The sequence below is a fragment of the Notechis scutatus genome, chromosome 1 (genome assembly GCF_049901735.1).
Source record: "Notechis scutatus isolate UNSWTSFEM ecotype Mainland chromosome 1, rNotScu1.2, whole genome shotgun sequence".
Taxonomy (NCBI): domain Eukaryota; kingdom Metazoa; phylum Chordata; class Lepidosauria; order Squamata; family Elapidae; genus Notechis; species Notechis scutatus.
In genome coordinates, this window is record NC_142009.1 from 268053775 (window position 1) to 268072402 (window position 18628).

Genomic DNA, 18628 nt, shown 5'->3' on the forward strand with positions numbered 1-18628 from the left:
CAAAAACACGAACTCTTCCCGAAGCACAAAAGCAAGGATGGCGCTTTCTCAGCTTTGAGTGGCATCGCTGCTCTCCCACCCCCTCCACTCGTCCCCACGTGCAGCAAAGTTTCTGCCACTGCGGGGTGGAAGGAGGTGAGGGATGGGGGCAAAGCCTGGAGCCTGCCGGTCTGCTCGCACGAGCGGAATGGGTGGGTGGGTGGGGAGGAGGAGGAAGAGAGACTCCGGCTGGGCTTGAAGGGGCTTCGCAAGTTGCGGAGCTCCGCCCCGTCGCTCTTGCACCGAGTGACAACAACGTATTTGCCGGCGTATAAGACGACCTTTGTTATATACTGCTGTATAAGACGACCCCCCACTTGGAGGCATGTTTTCAGGGCAAAAAGTCGTCTTATACGCCAGCAAATACGGTAGTCCAAGGTGTGGAGATTTTAAGAGAAATTCTTGTCCAATATTTGATTTTGAAAGAAAATTAAAGCAATCTGTACAAGATATGATAAAAAGTAGTAGTTTCTTCTTTAAGACTTAGTAGCAAATCTACAGCTAAGAAAGATCAGTAAAAAAAAAAAGAGAGAGAGATAGATGACTTGATACTACCTAGAGGTGTCCTAGACAGCCTGGTCCTCTGGGAGGACAAGACTGCTGATTCTCATCTATATAGTCATTTTGAAAATGTGCGTGTATGTGTTTGAATACATACACCCACACATCCACATAAACACCCACATACACACTGCACTTTTATATTACTATATTCAAGGGCACATAAAACAATCCAAGCATTTTATTTTGACAACAGATAATTCCAAGCATATACCAAGCATATTCAACACATAATTGTCAGATCATAAGCAAAGCACTGAAAATATGATTTAAAAAATATTCAAATTCATATTTAAAAAATTCACCTACTTTTAAAAATATTCTCTTCCCAATGTTTATTTTTGGTTCCCCATAATTCCCCTTTGGGAAATGGGACACACCAGCAACAGTTTTTATCTTCCTTGTGTTTTCAGGGAGGCTTCTATTATAACAAGTAATATTACTTATTACAGTACATAGTATTTATTACATATTTACAAACTTATTATTATAGTATACTTCGGCATTTAGTCATGCCGGCCACATGACCACAGAGACGTCTTTAGAAAGCGCCGGTTCTTCGGCTTTGTAACGGAGATGAGCACCGCCCCCAAAGCCAGAAACAACTAGCATGTATGTGTGAGCGGAACCTTTACCTTTACCATACTATACTATTACTATACACTACACTACACTAACATATATGTCTACCAAGCAATGTGTGTTTATTTCTAAACAATCTATTCTTTACTGCTTGAATCTTCATTGCTTTGAGTCAATATGTAGTCACCTTTAAATTGGCTTCTGTTGCTATCAGTTGCTTTGCTAAACTGTTGCCGAAGCTTTAGCAAGGCAGTTTCTCAGCCTGGGCTGAGAAGAGTAAAGGTGTTTTACCAGCTCCTGGCTGGCTGTACAGATAGATCTCAACTTACAGTCACTTAACGACTGTTTGAAGTTGTCATAATGATCTCACATTCAGAATCAAAGGAGGGGACTGATGATGAGCAGCCAATGCCAGAGCCAGCTTCAGAAGTACTGACAGACAAGCAGCCAGCTCCAATGCCATCAGACAAATTGCCGTCTAATATACAGGGGCAACTAAGGAGATAGGATAAAATCACAGAAATATGCCATCACTCTCTAAAGACGAGTGTGGAATTACTGCCTGCTCCCAACACAAGGCTGCGGGCTGCAAAGGGAGTAGAGCAAAGGGACTCTGTGAGACTGTTCATGCAGAAGGAATCTCACCCAGCTAAATGGGTTAGAGAGGGCCTGCTTCTATTAAAACAGAACAAAAAATTCAAGCTCTCTACTGGCAACAACCAGCCATTAAGTCCATTCCATATGCCTTGGCTTGGAACTTCGTAATCCTATTTTGAACCTGGACTGCTGACAAATCTGTTACAAACTTGGACCTTCAGACTTCACCTGATACTTTCTTCTACATGCCGCTTCATTTTGGAAGACGTGCAAGCCAAATTTGCTATATCTGGGAAGGGGGGGCGAGGGAACAGTAACTTGCCTCTATACTGTAAATGTGTATGTTTGCAAGACTAGTTTAGTACAGAGAACAAAACCACCCCTTTGTGTATTTGTATGTGATTGTCCTGGGATAAGACAAAAGTTACACACAACATTCTATTAATTTATAATCCATACGTTACTGGTCCCCCACCCCCCGCATAATTACATTTCAAGCACCTGTTTCAGCATCCCACAATTGTGATTTATAAAAATTTGCCATTTTCTGACAGAAAACAGTGACTTGCTTTACAACTTAATAAAAGAGTCATAAAATTGAGTCTGATTCCTTGGTGGCCCACTTAACAACTACAACATCTTATGACTAACATTCCGGGCTCAACTGTGGTTTTAAGTTGAGGACTACCTGTCAGCTGTTGGAGTAGTGAAGCTGCTGGGTTTTGCTTCTCCTATCAGCTGGTTTAATTAAGTCCAAATCTGCTCCTCCTTTACCCTCAGTTGCCTGTTGAGCTGACAAATGCTCCAGTCCTTCAACTGCAAATTCTTCCTTTCTGCTCCCCTGCACAACACAAATCTTCCTCCACATACCTAGATTCTGTCATTCCCAGCATTTTCCTTTTATCATTGGAAACCAGATGTGATGCAATGCTCTTTGTAATGCCTAAAAGTCCCAGGGGAGAAAACAAAGCAGGAAGAGCTCATACTGGCCACTGCAAACTTTTATTTCCACATCCTATCATGAAAAACAATGAAAGCTATATAATCTTGTGTAATAAGTACCTTGCTGCAGCTCACTGATATACCTGCAGTTTTCATAGCTTTTTTTAAATACAATGGATTCAGTAAGAAGTCTTCAAAAAATATGACTATTCTTAATTTATGACTATGTGCACCTGATTTCAGAAGGTTACTGGTAGAACACTGTATCTTTGTCTTCTTTAGTATAAGTTTCCCAAATCTTCAGTAGAAGTTCATGTTTTCTGTAGAAACAGTTTCATTTTCTTGTCTCTTAAATGTGAACAGAAAGTATTTGGGAATAATGCAGTGGGCAAATTGCTTATATCAGTTTGGAACTGGTGAGAAAAAGAAAATAGTCAAAATCTTGCAAGTTTTCAGCAATTTTATCAAAAAAGATTTTAAAATTTATCTGATATTTTGGAATTCTTTTCTGAAATCACATGTGGAAAAAATCAGACTTCACAAACTCGCAAGATTTCAACAATTTAAATTTTGTATTATTTAATCTGATTTTTTTAATCTATATTTATTAGCTGATCAATTCCAATGGACTCTTAAGTTCCCTATCTTCCTGTATTAATCGATTTTGATATGTTAACTATTTATTTTTGCCTGATATTTATTTTTTATAAAATGCTTCCTGTGCTGAGACCTATAAAGCTATTTTCAGGCACAACATTCTTAATTTGGCATTCCTCCCATGATGTTTTAAAATTTATATTAAGTTTACCATACCATAAAAATCCATGCCAACCAAATCTCAGTTATGTTCTAATTCTAGCATTATTTCATTTCTCAGTAGAACCCCTTTTTTTACTCAGACAAAAAAGCAGGCTGCAAAATACAATTTAAAATCAAGTAATCCTAATCCTCCTCTTTCTTCTACATCTTGAAGAAATGTATATATTTAACCCTTGATTTTTTTTACCTTGCTATATAAATCTAGGTATACATTTTTGCCATTGTTTAAAAGGTGTGCCATTTTTCAAAACAGATATTGTTTGAAACAGAAACATTCTAGGTAATACATTCATTTTTATCACAGAAATTCTTCCAAACAATGATAAATTTAATTTTCCATCTTCAAATTACCCTACTTTGGACACATTAAGATCAAACTCCCTGGAGAAGGCTCCAATGCTAGGAAAGGTGCAAGGAAACAACATAGATGGGCTCAATTATAGTGGCAATAGGTGCATGATTGGAAGTTCTAAAGAACCAAGTTAGGGACAGATCATCATGGAGAAATATCTACGTTGTTCCCACAAGTAGATACTGTTTGGATAGCACATAATCAATCAATTGATCAATCTATCAATCAATACTACCATATTGACTAGGCTTCAAAATGGATGTTAATATATTTTCAGCTCTAAAAGCCATTTGTTTCACAACTACTTTGTATCATATCTTTCCTTTAGAAATTCAAAAAAGTAAATATTTTAACCTCACACAATAGCCTTATAAGCAATGACAGGCCTAAACTACCTAGTAAGGGTTATCATCATTTGGATATATAAACCTGGGTCTTCTTACTCCTAGGCTAAAACCTAAGGTGTCATACACAGTAGAACCCTTACAGAGCCTCTGCTGGTGTCATGTCTATCTTCTCCCACTGGAACAGACTAAAAAATGAACGTACAAATTCATTCTGTGCTCTTCTAGACTTCAAAGGACCAACAGTTCTACATTTAAATATTTGTTGTATATTAGATAGTGCATCAGTACATAATGTTTCATTTCTTTCCCAAAGGAATTACAGCTAGTACTTGCAAAACATCAGGCACTTAAAACAACTGTGCTAGCTCAGAGTCAGAAGTAACAGTTGCAGGAAACTGCAATTGGTCAGGGATGGTAAGTGTCAAATTACAAAGTTATCTTAAATTTGTACATAGAATTCTATATTGAAAAACTGCAAAAGAAATAGGCCAAAATAATGAACATTTCTATTTTCTGAAGAATCCCTCTCCATTTTAACATTATTTAACTCTTTCTCAAAAAGTTTTTCCTCATTGGAAATCAACAAGTCCATTTATAATACACTGCTCAAAAAAATAAAGGGAACACTTAAACAACACAATGTAACTCCAAGTCAATCACACTTCTGTGAAATCAAACTGTCCACTTAGGTAGCAACACTGATTGACAATCAATTTCACATGCTGTTGTGCAAATGGAATAGACAACTGGTGGAAAGCATAGGCAGTTAGCAAGACATTCCCAATAAAGGAGTGGTTCTGCAGGTGGTGACCACAGACCACTTCTCAGTTCCTATGCTTTCTGGCTGATGGTTTGATCACTTTTGAATGCTGGTGGTGCTGTCACTCTAGTGGTAGCATGAGATTGAGTCTACAACCCACACAAGTGGCTCAGGTAGTGCAGCTCATCCAGGATGGCACATCAATGCGAGCTGTGGCAAGAAGCTTTGCTGTGTCTGTCAGCGTAGTGTCCAGAGCATGGAGGCGCTACCAGGAGACAGGCCAGTACATCAGGAGATATGGAGGAGGCCGTAGGAGGGCAACAACCCAGCATCAGGACCGCTACCTCTGCCCTTGTGCAAGGAGGGACAGGAGCAGCACTGCCAGAGCCCTGCAAAATGACCTCCAGCGGGCCACAAATGTGCATGTGGCTGCTCAAACGGTCAGAAACAGACTCCATGAGGGTGGTATGAGGGCCCGACGACCACAGGTGGGGTTGTGCTTACAGCCCAACACCGTGCAGGACATTTGGCATTTGCTAGAGAACACCAAGAATGGCAAATTCGCCACTAGCGCCCTGTGCTCTTCACAGATGAAAGCAGGTTTACACTGATCACGTGACAGACATGACAGGGTCTGGAGACACCGTGGAGAATGTTCTGCTGCCTGCAACATCCTCCAGCATGACCGGTTTGGCAGTGGGTCAGTAATGGTGTGGGGTGGCATTTCTTTAGGGGGCCGCACAGCTCTCCATGTGCTCGCCAGAGGTAGCCTGACTGCCATTAGGTACCGAGATGAGATCCTCAGACCCCTTGTGAGACCATATGCTGGTGCGGTTGGCCCTGGGTTCCTCCTAATGCATGACAATGCTACACCTCATGTGGCTGGAGTGTGTCAGCAGTTCCTGCAAGACGAAGACATTGATGCTATGGACTGGCCCGCCCGTTCCCCAGACCTGAATCCAATTGAGCACATCTGGGACATCATGTCTCGCTCCATCCACCAACGCCACGTTGCACCACAGACTGTCCAGGAGTTGAGGAATGCTTTAGTCCAGGTGTGGGAGGAGATCCCTCAGGAGACCATCCGCCATCTCATCAGGAGCATGCCGAGGTGTTGTAGGGAGGTCATACAGGCACGTGGAGGCTACACACACTACTGAGCCTCATTTTGTCTTGTTTTTAGGACATTACATCAAAGTTGGATCAGCCTATAGTGTTTTTTTCCACTTTAATTTTGAGTGTAACTCCAAATCCAGACCTCCATCGGTTGCTAAATTTGATTTCCATTGATAATTTTTGTGTGATTTTGTTGTCAGCACATTCAACTATGTAATGAACAAAGTATTTCATAAGAATATTTCATTCATTCAGATCTAGGATGTCTTATTTTTGTGTTCCCTTTATTTTTTTGAGCAGTGTATATTCCAAAGCATAGGTTCTGGCCATTATTTTTATCACCAACATCTATGTTATGAAAGATATGCCAAATATTCTTTATTTTACAACAATCTGTTTTAAAGTCAACTACTCCTAAATGAGGAAAAATGGCTTTTACAAATTATTATGCTCTTGTAAAAATTAAAATAATGCTAGCTAGGACCAAAAGGAATTTTTGAATGTTTATTTATAAGGAAAAAAACATTTATTAAAACAATTTTTAATTGTTGTTGAAAACAACAATTTATAAGGAGAACATTTAATTTGCAAGCAAAAATCTGTTCTATTGAGAGAATATTAAGTTTTAGACATAGCTCAATATAGACATGCTTCCCTGAATTTTGTGCTTTCCCATATACAGATGAAAGCAAAATATTGTCTGCTTAATGTCACACTTCTTTCATTATTCTTTAAATTTTCTCCTGAACTATAGGGAAGGAAAAATCTAATAAAAATGATAATCCTTTAAACTGTAAATAAAAGTACAATAAAAAATATTCTTCACTTGCAAAATGTTGTATAGGTCAGTGACCCATGTAAACCAATTGTGTATAGATCTTATTCTCATGATCTCTCCAGAATAAATGTGTCAAAGTATCTTCTATGTATTTTAGTTTGAAAACATATGTTGTTACATTATATTCAAAAGAAAGTTGCCCACCCCCCGCTCATAATTAATATAAGGGCAGAAAGATATTTGTTGACTTATTCCATCACTGCCCGGGGTTGGGGACTACTTCAAACAATTTATAAAAACCAAAATAGCAATGTAAATACAGACATAAACCAAAAGCCACAAATTATGAAAGCACTAAAACCATAACAGGAAGAAAAAAAAACTCAATTTCTTTATCTCTTTGTTTTTCCATTTATAATATGCTTATATTTATGAGCCAGCTTAAAAATTATCTATATGAAAGGAAAGGAAAGGAAGTAAAATAAAAAATAGAAGTAAAAATAATGTTATACTCCTACTTGTAAAACATTCTTTGGGAGCATAATTTACAATGTAATTTGATTTCCAGCAACTTTACCAATATTTGCAGTAAACTAGAGTGTTTTTAATTAATATCTAAAATAAAGCACAAATTTATAATAATAACTAAAAGGATTTCTTCCACCAACCTCTACAAAAGGAAGGGTAAACACAAGGCAAAAACTTGGGACAAATAAAAAATGAATACCTTTGAAACTTTACAAGTTGAAGGTTGTCAAATTGTTATAAATTCTCCTATCATATCAACAGATAAATATTGTGACAAAAGAAGCACTTTTCTTTTAACAAAAGTAACTTTTTATATGTAGGCAAAACTTTTTCAACATAAATTTAAAATCACAAATATAATTACAGATTGGAAATACATTTTGGAAGACAAGTGATTACTTGTAGATAATTTTCTTCATGCTATCAATTCAATTCTCACAGAAATTTCACAGGTGTCAATAACAAAGCACTAGTGCTCCCTTTTTGCAGTACCAGTAAACAAATGAATGTATTTTCTTGCTCTCTCCAATTATACTGTTCATTGGTGAAAACAGAATAAAACCCACTCCTTGGAACAGGCAGGCAATCAAGGAGAAAGAATCCCCAAAAGTAAATATTGTAATAAATGTGAAGTGTTTTATTATTCACTATGTAACACTTTTTTCATAATCAAAGAGAACAAAATTAGTTGTTACATGAATCGTTGCAGTTGTTGACTTGGTAACATGGTTTCCCCATTGACTTTTTGTTTGTCAGAAGGTCACAAAAGGTGATCACATGACCTTTGGACACAGCAACGGTCATAAATATGAACCACTTGCCAAGCATCTGAATTCTGAATGTGTGATTATGGGGATGCTGCAAAGTTCGTAACTGTGGAAAATGGTCATAAGTCACTTTTTTCAATGCCATTATTAACTTTGGTCACTAAATGAACTGTTGTTAAGTCGAGGGCTACCTGTATTGCAAAAAGGGACCACTAGTGCTTTACTATTACTACAACCGCCTATCTTTGTTCTACATTTTACCCACAGCAATTAGATCATTTGTTTTTCTGTTTACTTTTGACTAGTTTTTTTTTTAAGACTACTTCATAGTGACTCTTTTATCTACAGTCAGTAAGTTTTTATTTTAACTTTAATGTTGCCTTTTTCATTTTGCCAAGGATTTGGAGAAAGCATTTTTCTGGGTGGTTCCAGTGCAGTGGGCTTCTCTCCATTTTTCCTTGTAAAGCTTCTCTAGAGAACCATAGCGCATAGTATTTATTAGGAATAATAAAGTGTTGGTCTTCTGGTCTTGATTCAGTAATTCTGTGGCCCATGTTACACCATTGCTTCACAAGCTACAATGGTTGCCAGTTTGTTTCCAGGTGCAAGTCAAGGTGTCGGTTATTACCCTTAAAATAGGGGCGGGATTCAAATTTTTTAACAACCAGTTCTGCGGATGTGGCTTAGGTAGTGAGCATGGCTTAGGTGGTGGGCATGGCTTAGGTGGTGGACATGGCTTAGGTGGTCATGTGACTGGGTGGACATGGCTTGGTGGTCATAAGTCGTAAGTGTGAAAAACGGTCATAAGTCACTTTTTTCAGTGCCGTTGTAACTTTGAATGCAAAGTACCAGCAAAGGAGGGGGAAAAAACTCCAGAGAAGTTCCTGAGACAGGAAGTCTAGTCCTGCCAAGAATGTAATAAGGGTCAACAGAGAAGCAGTTTCTGTAAGCAACACCAGAATGTTTCCTTCCTGCCTTCCTTACAGGATTAGGCCACTAATTTCTTCTAACAACCGGTTCTCCAAACTGCTTAGAATGTTAACAACCGGTTCCAGCCGGTAGAATCCCACCCCTGCCTTAAAGCCCTACATAGCATTGGTCGAGGTTATTTGAGGAACCATCTCACTACATTGGGACTGGCCTGCCCCATCTGCACCAGCCAAGGAGGCATACTATAAGCCCTATTGGTTAAGGAATTCTGGCTGGTGAGATCCAGGAGAAGGGCCTTCTCTGCTGTGGCTTCTAACCTCTGGAATATCCTACCCCTTGAAGTGAGAGATTGGCTCCCATCCTTTTTACCTTCCATAAGGGCCTGAAGACTTGGCTCTGCCAGATGGCTTGGAGCCCCAATGGGAGAGCATCACGCTAGAGGTGGTTGATGAATTAAGAGACAATCCCACATCTCCTCCTGCACATCCTGCTTCCTCTTTATTTTTTAACTGTAATTCTATTTTTGATTGCTATTTCCATTTTTATTGTTTTAGAAATATTTATCTTTTATTATTTTAACGCTTTTCATGCTGAAAGCCACTCAAACTTGCTTTGAAACAAGATGGGCAGCAAATGGTTTAATTTTTAAAAAATTATAAAGTTAGTGTTCATGATAGGCACTCTTCCTCTATCTTCTTGTCTTCAGTGTTTTTTCCATTAACGAGGCTGCTCTAACCTGAGTCTATGAACACAATTTGAAAGGATCTGGCTGCTTGGCACTCCTAAGAGAGGGAGAAGGGAAGTAATATGATCTTTTTCTCTTCTTCCCCATTCTTCTTTCAGCATCATTCCTTTTTGGGATGCAGCTACACATATAAGCTTCTTCTCTTTCAGTGCTTCCTCCACATGGATGTCCCAATCAATTCAAATGACCAACTACCTAATCCAATATCTAGAATATTCATATGGTTAGTCTGGGCTAGTTACATAGGCTTCACTGATATTTTGCTGCAAATACTACCCTACCCCTATCCCACTATCTCTTAACTTCTTTGGATTTCTTTGTTTTCTTCTTTATTCTCTTGCTTTCTTCTTGCAGACTCTTCTCTCTCCCCCCCCCCCCCCGCTTTTCTTGACCTGCCACCATCAGGCCACACTTTGAATCTCAACTGCCAACAACACTCTAAGGTAATCATGTTCCTTCTTTATAGGTTCTGACTCTTCTCTTTACTTAGTTATACATGACAACAGGGTAACAGCTTACATGCAGAACTTGAGCGACGCATCAGCTGGTTTGAGAGACAGCTTTGCTGTTATAGCCATCTTTTTGTAGCAAAGCTGGCTTTAAAACATGTTTCAGCTTGAGATAAAGGATCAAATGGAACCTCTATCTGATTTCATGAGCACATTTCAGTTCAAACAACAATTAGGACAGGACCGTATCTTTTACCATACTGGAGGTTAGCAACATAGCTTAGGGTAGTGGCCTCAAACCTTTACAGCTTGGCAACCTGGGGAAGGGGGTGAGGTGGGAGAAAGGAACCAGCCTGTGTGAGTAGCATGTCAGCCTGCTGTTCTGGCAGCCCAGGTTCAAATAGGCCCCAGCCTGGTAGTGGGTGGTGGCCTAGGGGTTGGGAACCTCTAGCTTAGGGGATATAGAGTTGGCAGCAAAACACACAAGGTGCTGTTCTTCCCCAACACACTACTTGTTATACTAACTCATATACCTCAAGTAAATGACATAGCTGGCCCTGAGAACTGTAAAGGGATTCAAATACTATGTTTTAAGTTATATGTAAAGAAGTACTGAGTTTGGTGTAGCAATTAAGCCATCAGGCTAGAAATTGGGAGACTGAGTTCTTGTCCCACCTTAGGCACCTTAGGCACAAAGATAACTGGGTAACATTGAGCTAGTCACTTAAATTATTTTAATACCTTTAAAATACCTGTGATTTTAATTTATTTTTATTCTAGGGACAAACCTTTTGTTTAAAAAAATAACTTTTTGTAGAAAGACATGTCAAGGTTCATCAGTTGAAACTACAGGTACATGAGCCCTATTTCTGTCAAGTTCATTATGAAATATAGGTAAATATATCACTTCATAATCTCTTTTTCTTATTTTGTCAAGATAATATCAACACTATGAAGTATTTTCCAAATAAAAAGAGCTTGTATACAAAGTTCTATGCAGAACATTCAATACTTGTAATCAATTACAATTATAATTCAATCAAAAGCACAAGCTACATTGTTCTTATCTAACAGTTTTTGTCACACACACACATACACACACACATATATAAAAGATTAATAGTTAAAAATGAATATTTTCCAAAAGTTCACAAATAAAAAAATGTTATATAGTCTTTGTTATATAATGTAGCTCCCTAAAATGAAGGATCTCTGATACAAAATAAGGAAAACACCATATATCTATTTTAACAAAATTATAAACACCATCACAATGCAAACGTCTATTTTCTTTATTTATGTAAAGAATAATTGCAAATTCATCTATTAGCATATGAAACTTTTCTGAATATTAGAAAATCTTGTGGCTAACCAAGGAATTGATTAACTTAAAATAGTTCACTGCATTAATGTGAGAAATGTAAGTTACTGATGGGATTTGCCATGATGGCATTAGATAATATAGTTCATGGCACAAAGCTAATAAAACTTTTACTGAAAAACAGAAACTAAACTGTCATTTTTATTGACCATGCCACTATGAATGAGAAAATTTATACACCAGTTACTTCAGCACTGATCTAGCATCAGATCAGTGCTGCATAGGAAATCTTCTAGCATTAAAGTAAGATTTCAAATGGTAAAGTTTAATTCAATAGCCAACTAAATTGGACAATAAATGAGTCACAATAATTAAAATTTTCTTTTAAATGTAAAAATTGTACAATTGTACAGATGTTCAAATGTAACAATTCAAGCAGAAGCTAATATATTAAAATACGATAACAATACCAATATTTTAAATATGATAAAGGTATACATACATAGTTTGAAGTCAAATTTTACATTGCATTATACCTGTTTTTCAGATAGGAAATTATTATTAACATTGAGGTATACTCCCTGATGCATAGTTCTGTTTGCTGTATATACAAAGCTGTATACATGGTTTACCATTTTGTTTGCATTTTTTGAAGATTATGTGCAATTTTCAATAAAATTATTTATAATTTATAATAATAAATTATTAAATAAATTATTTTTATTTTATTACACCTAACATTAGAATCACCCAAACTATTAAAAGCCACAATAAAAATGTTCTTCCTGCATCAATTCAGAAAATTCAGACTGCCCTAGGAGCTGATGATACAGTTCTACGGAAGAATGATTGAATCTGTAATTTGTACATCTATAACTGTCTGGTTTGCTACAACAATCAGATATTTTTATTTATTTTTATTTATTTTTCAAAAGCTTACAATATAACAGAAACAAGAATAAACATAAGTTTAAATCCAAGAAATAGGAACTAATAATTGGGGACAATAGGACAGGGACAGTAGGCACGATTGTGCGCTTATGCACGCCCCTTACAGACCTCTCAGGAATGGGATGAAGTCAACAGAGGTTAGTTTGAGGGTAAAGGAGTGGGGGTTTGAGCAGGTGACAACAGAATCAGGTAGTGAGTTCCAGACATTGACCACTCTGTTGCTGAAATCATACTTCCTGCAATCAAGTTTGGAGTAGTTTACATTTAGTTTATATCTGTTGTGCGCTCTAGTGTTGTTGTTAAATAGGACAGGTATAGACTTCAACAGATAGTTAGGACTGCAGAAAAAAACAATTGCAACCAATCTGCCTTCCACTGAGGACCAGTATACAGCACAGGTCAAAAAAAGGGCTGAGAAAATATCTACAGACACCGCACATTCCAGTCATAAACTGTTTCAAACTTTCCCCTCAGGAACTGGTATAGAGCATTGCATGCCAAAACAACTAAACATAAGGACAGCTTTTTCCCTCTTGACATCACTTTGCTGAACACCTAACTATCACAGTACTGTCATATATATAAGGATCATTTATATGTGTGTGTATGTATATATCAAGTCACACCCCCACTAGCAGTTAAAAGGAAGCAGCTGCAAGCTCACATTACTCTGAGAAGCACAAAGCTGAAGACACAAGCCTGAAGATGATGAATGAGACTTCATCGAAATGTCACCTAGATACTTCCAATTCTACGCGGGAGAAAACCCGAATAACCAAAGATCCACATATGTATGTATGTATGTATGTATGTTATTCAGCTTTGTTCGGGTATTTTCCCACGTCATTGTAGTTGTGTTTTTAAAGTTGTAAAGTAAACAACTTTAAAAACACAACTACAATGACGTGGGAAAATACCCGAAAATATCATGTAATACCAAACTTAAGAATGTGTGTGTGTGTGTGTGTGTGTGTGTGTGTGTGTGTGTGTGTGTGTATATATATATATATATATATATATATATATATATATATATATATATATATATATATATATATATATATATATATATATATATATATATATGTGATCTTTGGTTATTCGGGTTTTCTCCCGCGTAAGGCACTGCTTGCACTGGCACTAAGCCGAAAGCACCAGCCTGAAGATGGCGAGTGGGACCTCGCCAACGTTGCCTAGATACTTTGAATCTTACGCGGGAGAAACCCGAATAACCAAAGATCCACATACAAATGAACCTCAGAAAACATATATATATATATATATATATATATATATATATATATATATATATATATATATATATATATATATATATATATATATATACACACACACACACACACACACACACACACACACACATACACACAGCTTTGAAACGGCTGTGATAGTCTGACTCACAGACGAACACAATACAGAAGCCTGATGATGGCAGATGAGATTCTGCCGAAACGTTGCTACAACTTTAAAAGCACAACTACGATGACGTGGGAAAATACCCAAACAAAGCTGAATACCATACATACATACATACATACATACATACATACATACATACATTTTCGTAGATTTTCACGGGTACAGGTATGTAAGTCTAGGTGTGTTCGGGTCTTTTCCCTCCCCGGGAAAAGCCGAAAGCACCAGCTGAGGATGGCGAGTGGGACCTCGCCGAAACGTCACCAAGATACTCTTAATCTTACATGGGAAAAGACCCGAACACACCTAGACCTACATATGTATGTATGTATGTATGTATGTATGTATGTATGTATGTATGTATGTATAAATAAATAATATATATGTTTTCTTAAGTTTTCGCGGGTACTTACATGTATGGTATTCAGCTTTGCTCAGGTATTTTCCCACATCATTATAGTTGTGCTTGTTAAAGTTGCAGCCGCTGGGCAGATCTCATCTGCCATCATCAGGCTTCTGTATTGTGTCTGGTCTGTACAGAAGCCTGATGATGGCGGATGAGATTCTGCCGAAACGTTGCTACAACTTTAAAAGCACAACTATAATGATGTGGGAAAATACCTGAACAAAGCTGAATACCATACATGTAAGTACCCGCGAAAACTTAAGAATGAATATATATATATGTCTTCAGTCTGACTCACAGACGAACACAATACAGAAGCCTGATGATGGCAGATGAGATTCTGCCAAAACGTTGCTACAACTTTAAAAGCACAACTATAATGACGTGGGAAAATACCCGAACAAAGCTGAATACCATGCATATACATATACATATACATACATACATACATATATATCCTCATCTTTTGTACTACCTTTTCCTATTGGTATTTTATGATTATATTAACTTGTTTGTACATACATTTATTATTTATTGTACATGTTCTTTATATGTACACTGATTATATCACGTTTGTATGTAGAATGACAGCTTATGCACCAGAGACAAATTTCTCATGTGTCCAACCACACTTGGCCAATAAATTACTGTATTCTGTATTCTATTCTACAGAAAACTTCTTGCAGCTTAGTTACACAGAGCTAATACAATATATTTGGTAGCAATATCAGGTTTAGTAATATTTACAGAAAAATAAATGCAGATAAGGTGACTCAACTTCTAAAATTATCTAATAATAAATAAATATAAAAATAATTTATCTTCCAGAATTGTTGGACTTTATGTATTGCTACCAAATACTGTATGAATAATTCAGTCTCATTATTGCATTTCCAGCCATTTTCAGAAAAGGAATTATTTGTTTTGGCAATAAACACTAGGATAATTTATCAATGGCAAAACATCTTATATCAATTTTTCCTAATATTCATGGTAAACTTAATCTCTCTCAGTCATTGCTGCAAGTCAATTGTCCTACTTAAATCCTAAAATGTTTAACTTAATTTCTAGATTGTACTCTATTTGAATAACGACTTATAAATAAACCCCAATAAAAGTTCTTAGTTTTGTATTATAAGTTGTTCAAATTCAGTTAGGTCTCTAGGTGTACCACTGTATTTGTTTTTTTGTTTTAAATTATACTACTTATTTAAAGATATTGAATTACTTAGCTAATTCTGAAGACCCTGGAATCTTTTATTTTATTAAGGAACAGCTCTTTCATCGTATATTAAACATCTCTCCTGTAATTCATCAAATATTTTGTACATTCATATTCATCAAAATGTATACTTATAGAGTATACACAATACCCTTTTATAACATTACAGTTATAAAGCTAGATTCCCGCACATCCCCAGATAAACTGCACTTAAAATATTGTCCTAAATGAGATTCAGTTTAGTGTGGTGGTTAAAGGCACTGGACTATAAACTAGGAGACCATGAATTCCAGTCCTGCCTTAGGCACAAAAAGCAACTGGATGACTTCAATCCAGTTACTTACTCAGTCCTGAGAAACTGGCAAAAGAAAATTGCATTGACTTTTCCAAGTAGCTGCTATGAGTCAAAGACTGTAGGACTCAAAGGCATACATAGATACACGATACAAATACAAAATAATTATTTCTGTTCTGGTATATACACTAAAGAAAATCTAAAATGCTAGCTTGCTGCATCTATTTTTAAACACACACAAAATTGCTAAAGTAGTAAATGTTTGGAATCCATGTCAAAGATATACCAGTTCCCTACCTGTTTTTCACTCAAAGCTGTGATTTTGGCTTGGAGTTCATGAAGCTGCTTCTTCAAGTCAGCATTCTGCTTAGAAAAAAAGTATAACAACAATTCTGCTTATTAATACAGATTTGCAATAAGACTGCTTAATAAAGCAAAAATACACCAAAATAATAAATAATCTAAATGTACAAAGAACATTTGAATTTCCTGGTACTACATTTGTTTAGTGACTCTCAGGCTAATGTCAGTTGACAGAAGGCAAAATATGAAGTATGATTTACTGGAAATGATTCATAAGGACAAGAGGACTTTAAATGATGTATGAAAGCAAATATGGAAGCTCTATAGGCTATTCTTTGCAAAGAAAAAATGAAATTATTTTAAAAGATCGTTAAAAACTATCACCCATCTCTAAATCTGATCTCCAGCCTCTGGATCTTACAATGTGCATGAGGTAAAAGCAGATATACTTCAAAAGTTTTAATTCATATACATATGTATTATAAATTCACTGAACATTATCAAGTTCCTTAAAATCAAGATTACTGGAATTCTATTCTCTACATTTAAGGCAAGATGATAAACTCAGTAATAGTTATTAGCTATAAATCTTGAATTTTTATTTCAAATTCGAACACAATTTACTAGAGTAGTGTACATGTAGACAATGCTTTGATTGAGACTATATACAAATGTGCAGAAACTACAGTACCCAGAACTCAGTGCTTCACCAATCACCCTATTAAATGGTTTGCACAGCCCTTTTCTATATGATAATATTGCAACTATGTGCCCTGTATTATAGGATATTTAATTTCGCTACAATTATAAAATATTCCTTCAATATTCAATGCATAAATGGCTATTTTATAAGGAAATGTACAACCTGAATTATATAATCTGTCATAACTTCTATATAAAGCATAGAATAACTTTTTCAGTTTGAAAAATTATAAACAATAACACTAAACTATATAATTTGATACTACTGCTTATTTAATTCATACATAATAAAAATATAGGTCTATTCTGGAATATCAACTTATGAGCATTCACTTAGTGATCATTCAAAGTTACTGAAAACAAAAACTTATGACCAGCTTTCACACTTATGACCACTGGAACATCCCTGTGTCACATGATCAATGTTTGGGTGCTTGGCAACTGACATGTATTTATGACAGTTGCACTCTCCTGGGTCATGTGATCACCATTTGTAACCTTCCCAGATTCTCTTAATGACCAAATGATTCAATTAACAACTGCAGTGATTCACTTAACAATTGTGGCCAGGAAGATTGTAAAATGGGGCAAAACTAACTTAAGAACTATCTTGCTTAAGCAAGAGAAATGTTGGGCTCAACTGCAGTCTACCTGTAACATGACTGCATGTCAGACCTCATTCACTATTCTAGCTCCATGTTGTTTAATTTTACTTCTGCGTTCAAAGCAAATTACAGATTCACCCCGTGATAGTGACTTATGATTTTGCTTGTCTGTCAAACAAGAATTACAAACTATGAATTAAAGCAAGCATAAGTGTTAAGGCACTGGTTTAACACAAACCCAAAATTAATCACAATTTTCTGAAGAGCAAAACAAAGCATCAAACATACTACTACTTATATACTAAATATGTTTTATGAATGTTTTAATTTAATTTTGAAAAGTAATCCAGGCAAACACACAAAATTGGATATTGTATTAAACATTAATAATATCATATTCAATTAAGAGTACAAATAAAACATATTTTACCTGTGGATCCTGTTTCATTTGGGCAACCAATTTCTGAAAACAGAAGATAAATTTTGTTAGTACTTTCTATAACTTTCCAAGATTCTAGTAAGATCCAGCAAAGACAAGTTTAGTGCTGCCAGTTTTTCAACAAATGTTAACACCACTGCTACATCAACTGTTATAACTACCAGTATACTTCCAAGTGCAATTCAAGGTGCTATTAGTCACCTTAAAAGCCCTTTATGGCTTGGAGTCAGGTTACTTATGGGACTATCTCTCCCTAGTTGTCTCTACCATTTCTGTCTGATCAAACAGGAGAGGCATGCTCTGGATACCATTTAAGAAATATCATCTAATAGAACCTTTCCTATTATGGCATCCATCTTTTAGAGGTTGGGTTGGCCATGTCTCTGTTGGCTTGAGATAAGTCCTATCTTGAAGACTTGATTCTGTGCTCAAGCCTGTATTGACTGATGTCTTTTATAATTTGTCCCAGGCTTTATATGTTTTTATTTTTTTAATATGGTTTATATTTTTAATGTTATTAGCTACCCAGAGTCATATACAGGAAGTCCTCAACTTACAACAGTTCATATAATGACCATTCAAAGTTACAATGGCACTTGTGACTTATCACCATATTTCACGCATATGACCATTGC

General features: G+C 36.3%; 1 protein-coding gene across 12 annotated transcripts in view; it reads right to left on the minus strand.

Moving 5' to 3' along the window:
- Positions 1-18628, minus strand: part of PHF21A (PHD finger protein 21A) — a 163488-nt gene that overhangs the window by 63104 nt on the left and 81756 nt on the right. For all 12 annotated transcript variants that reach the window (XM_026671264.2, XM_087951297.1, XM_026671265.2 and 9 more), the window contains 2 exons: positions 17985-18017; positions 16242-16307 (listed from right to left, as the gene is read on the minus strand). In XM_026671264.2, coding sequence (XP_026527049.1) covers positions 16242-16307; positions 17985-18017 — 99 coding nt within the window. The remainder of the gene's footprint in view (positions 1-16241; positions 16308-17984; positions 18018-18628) is intronic.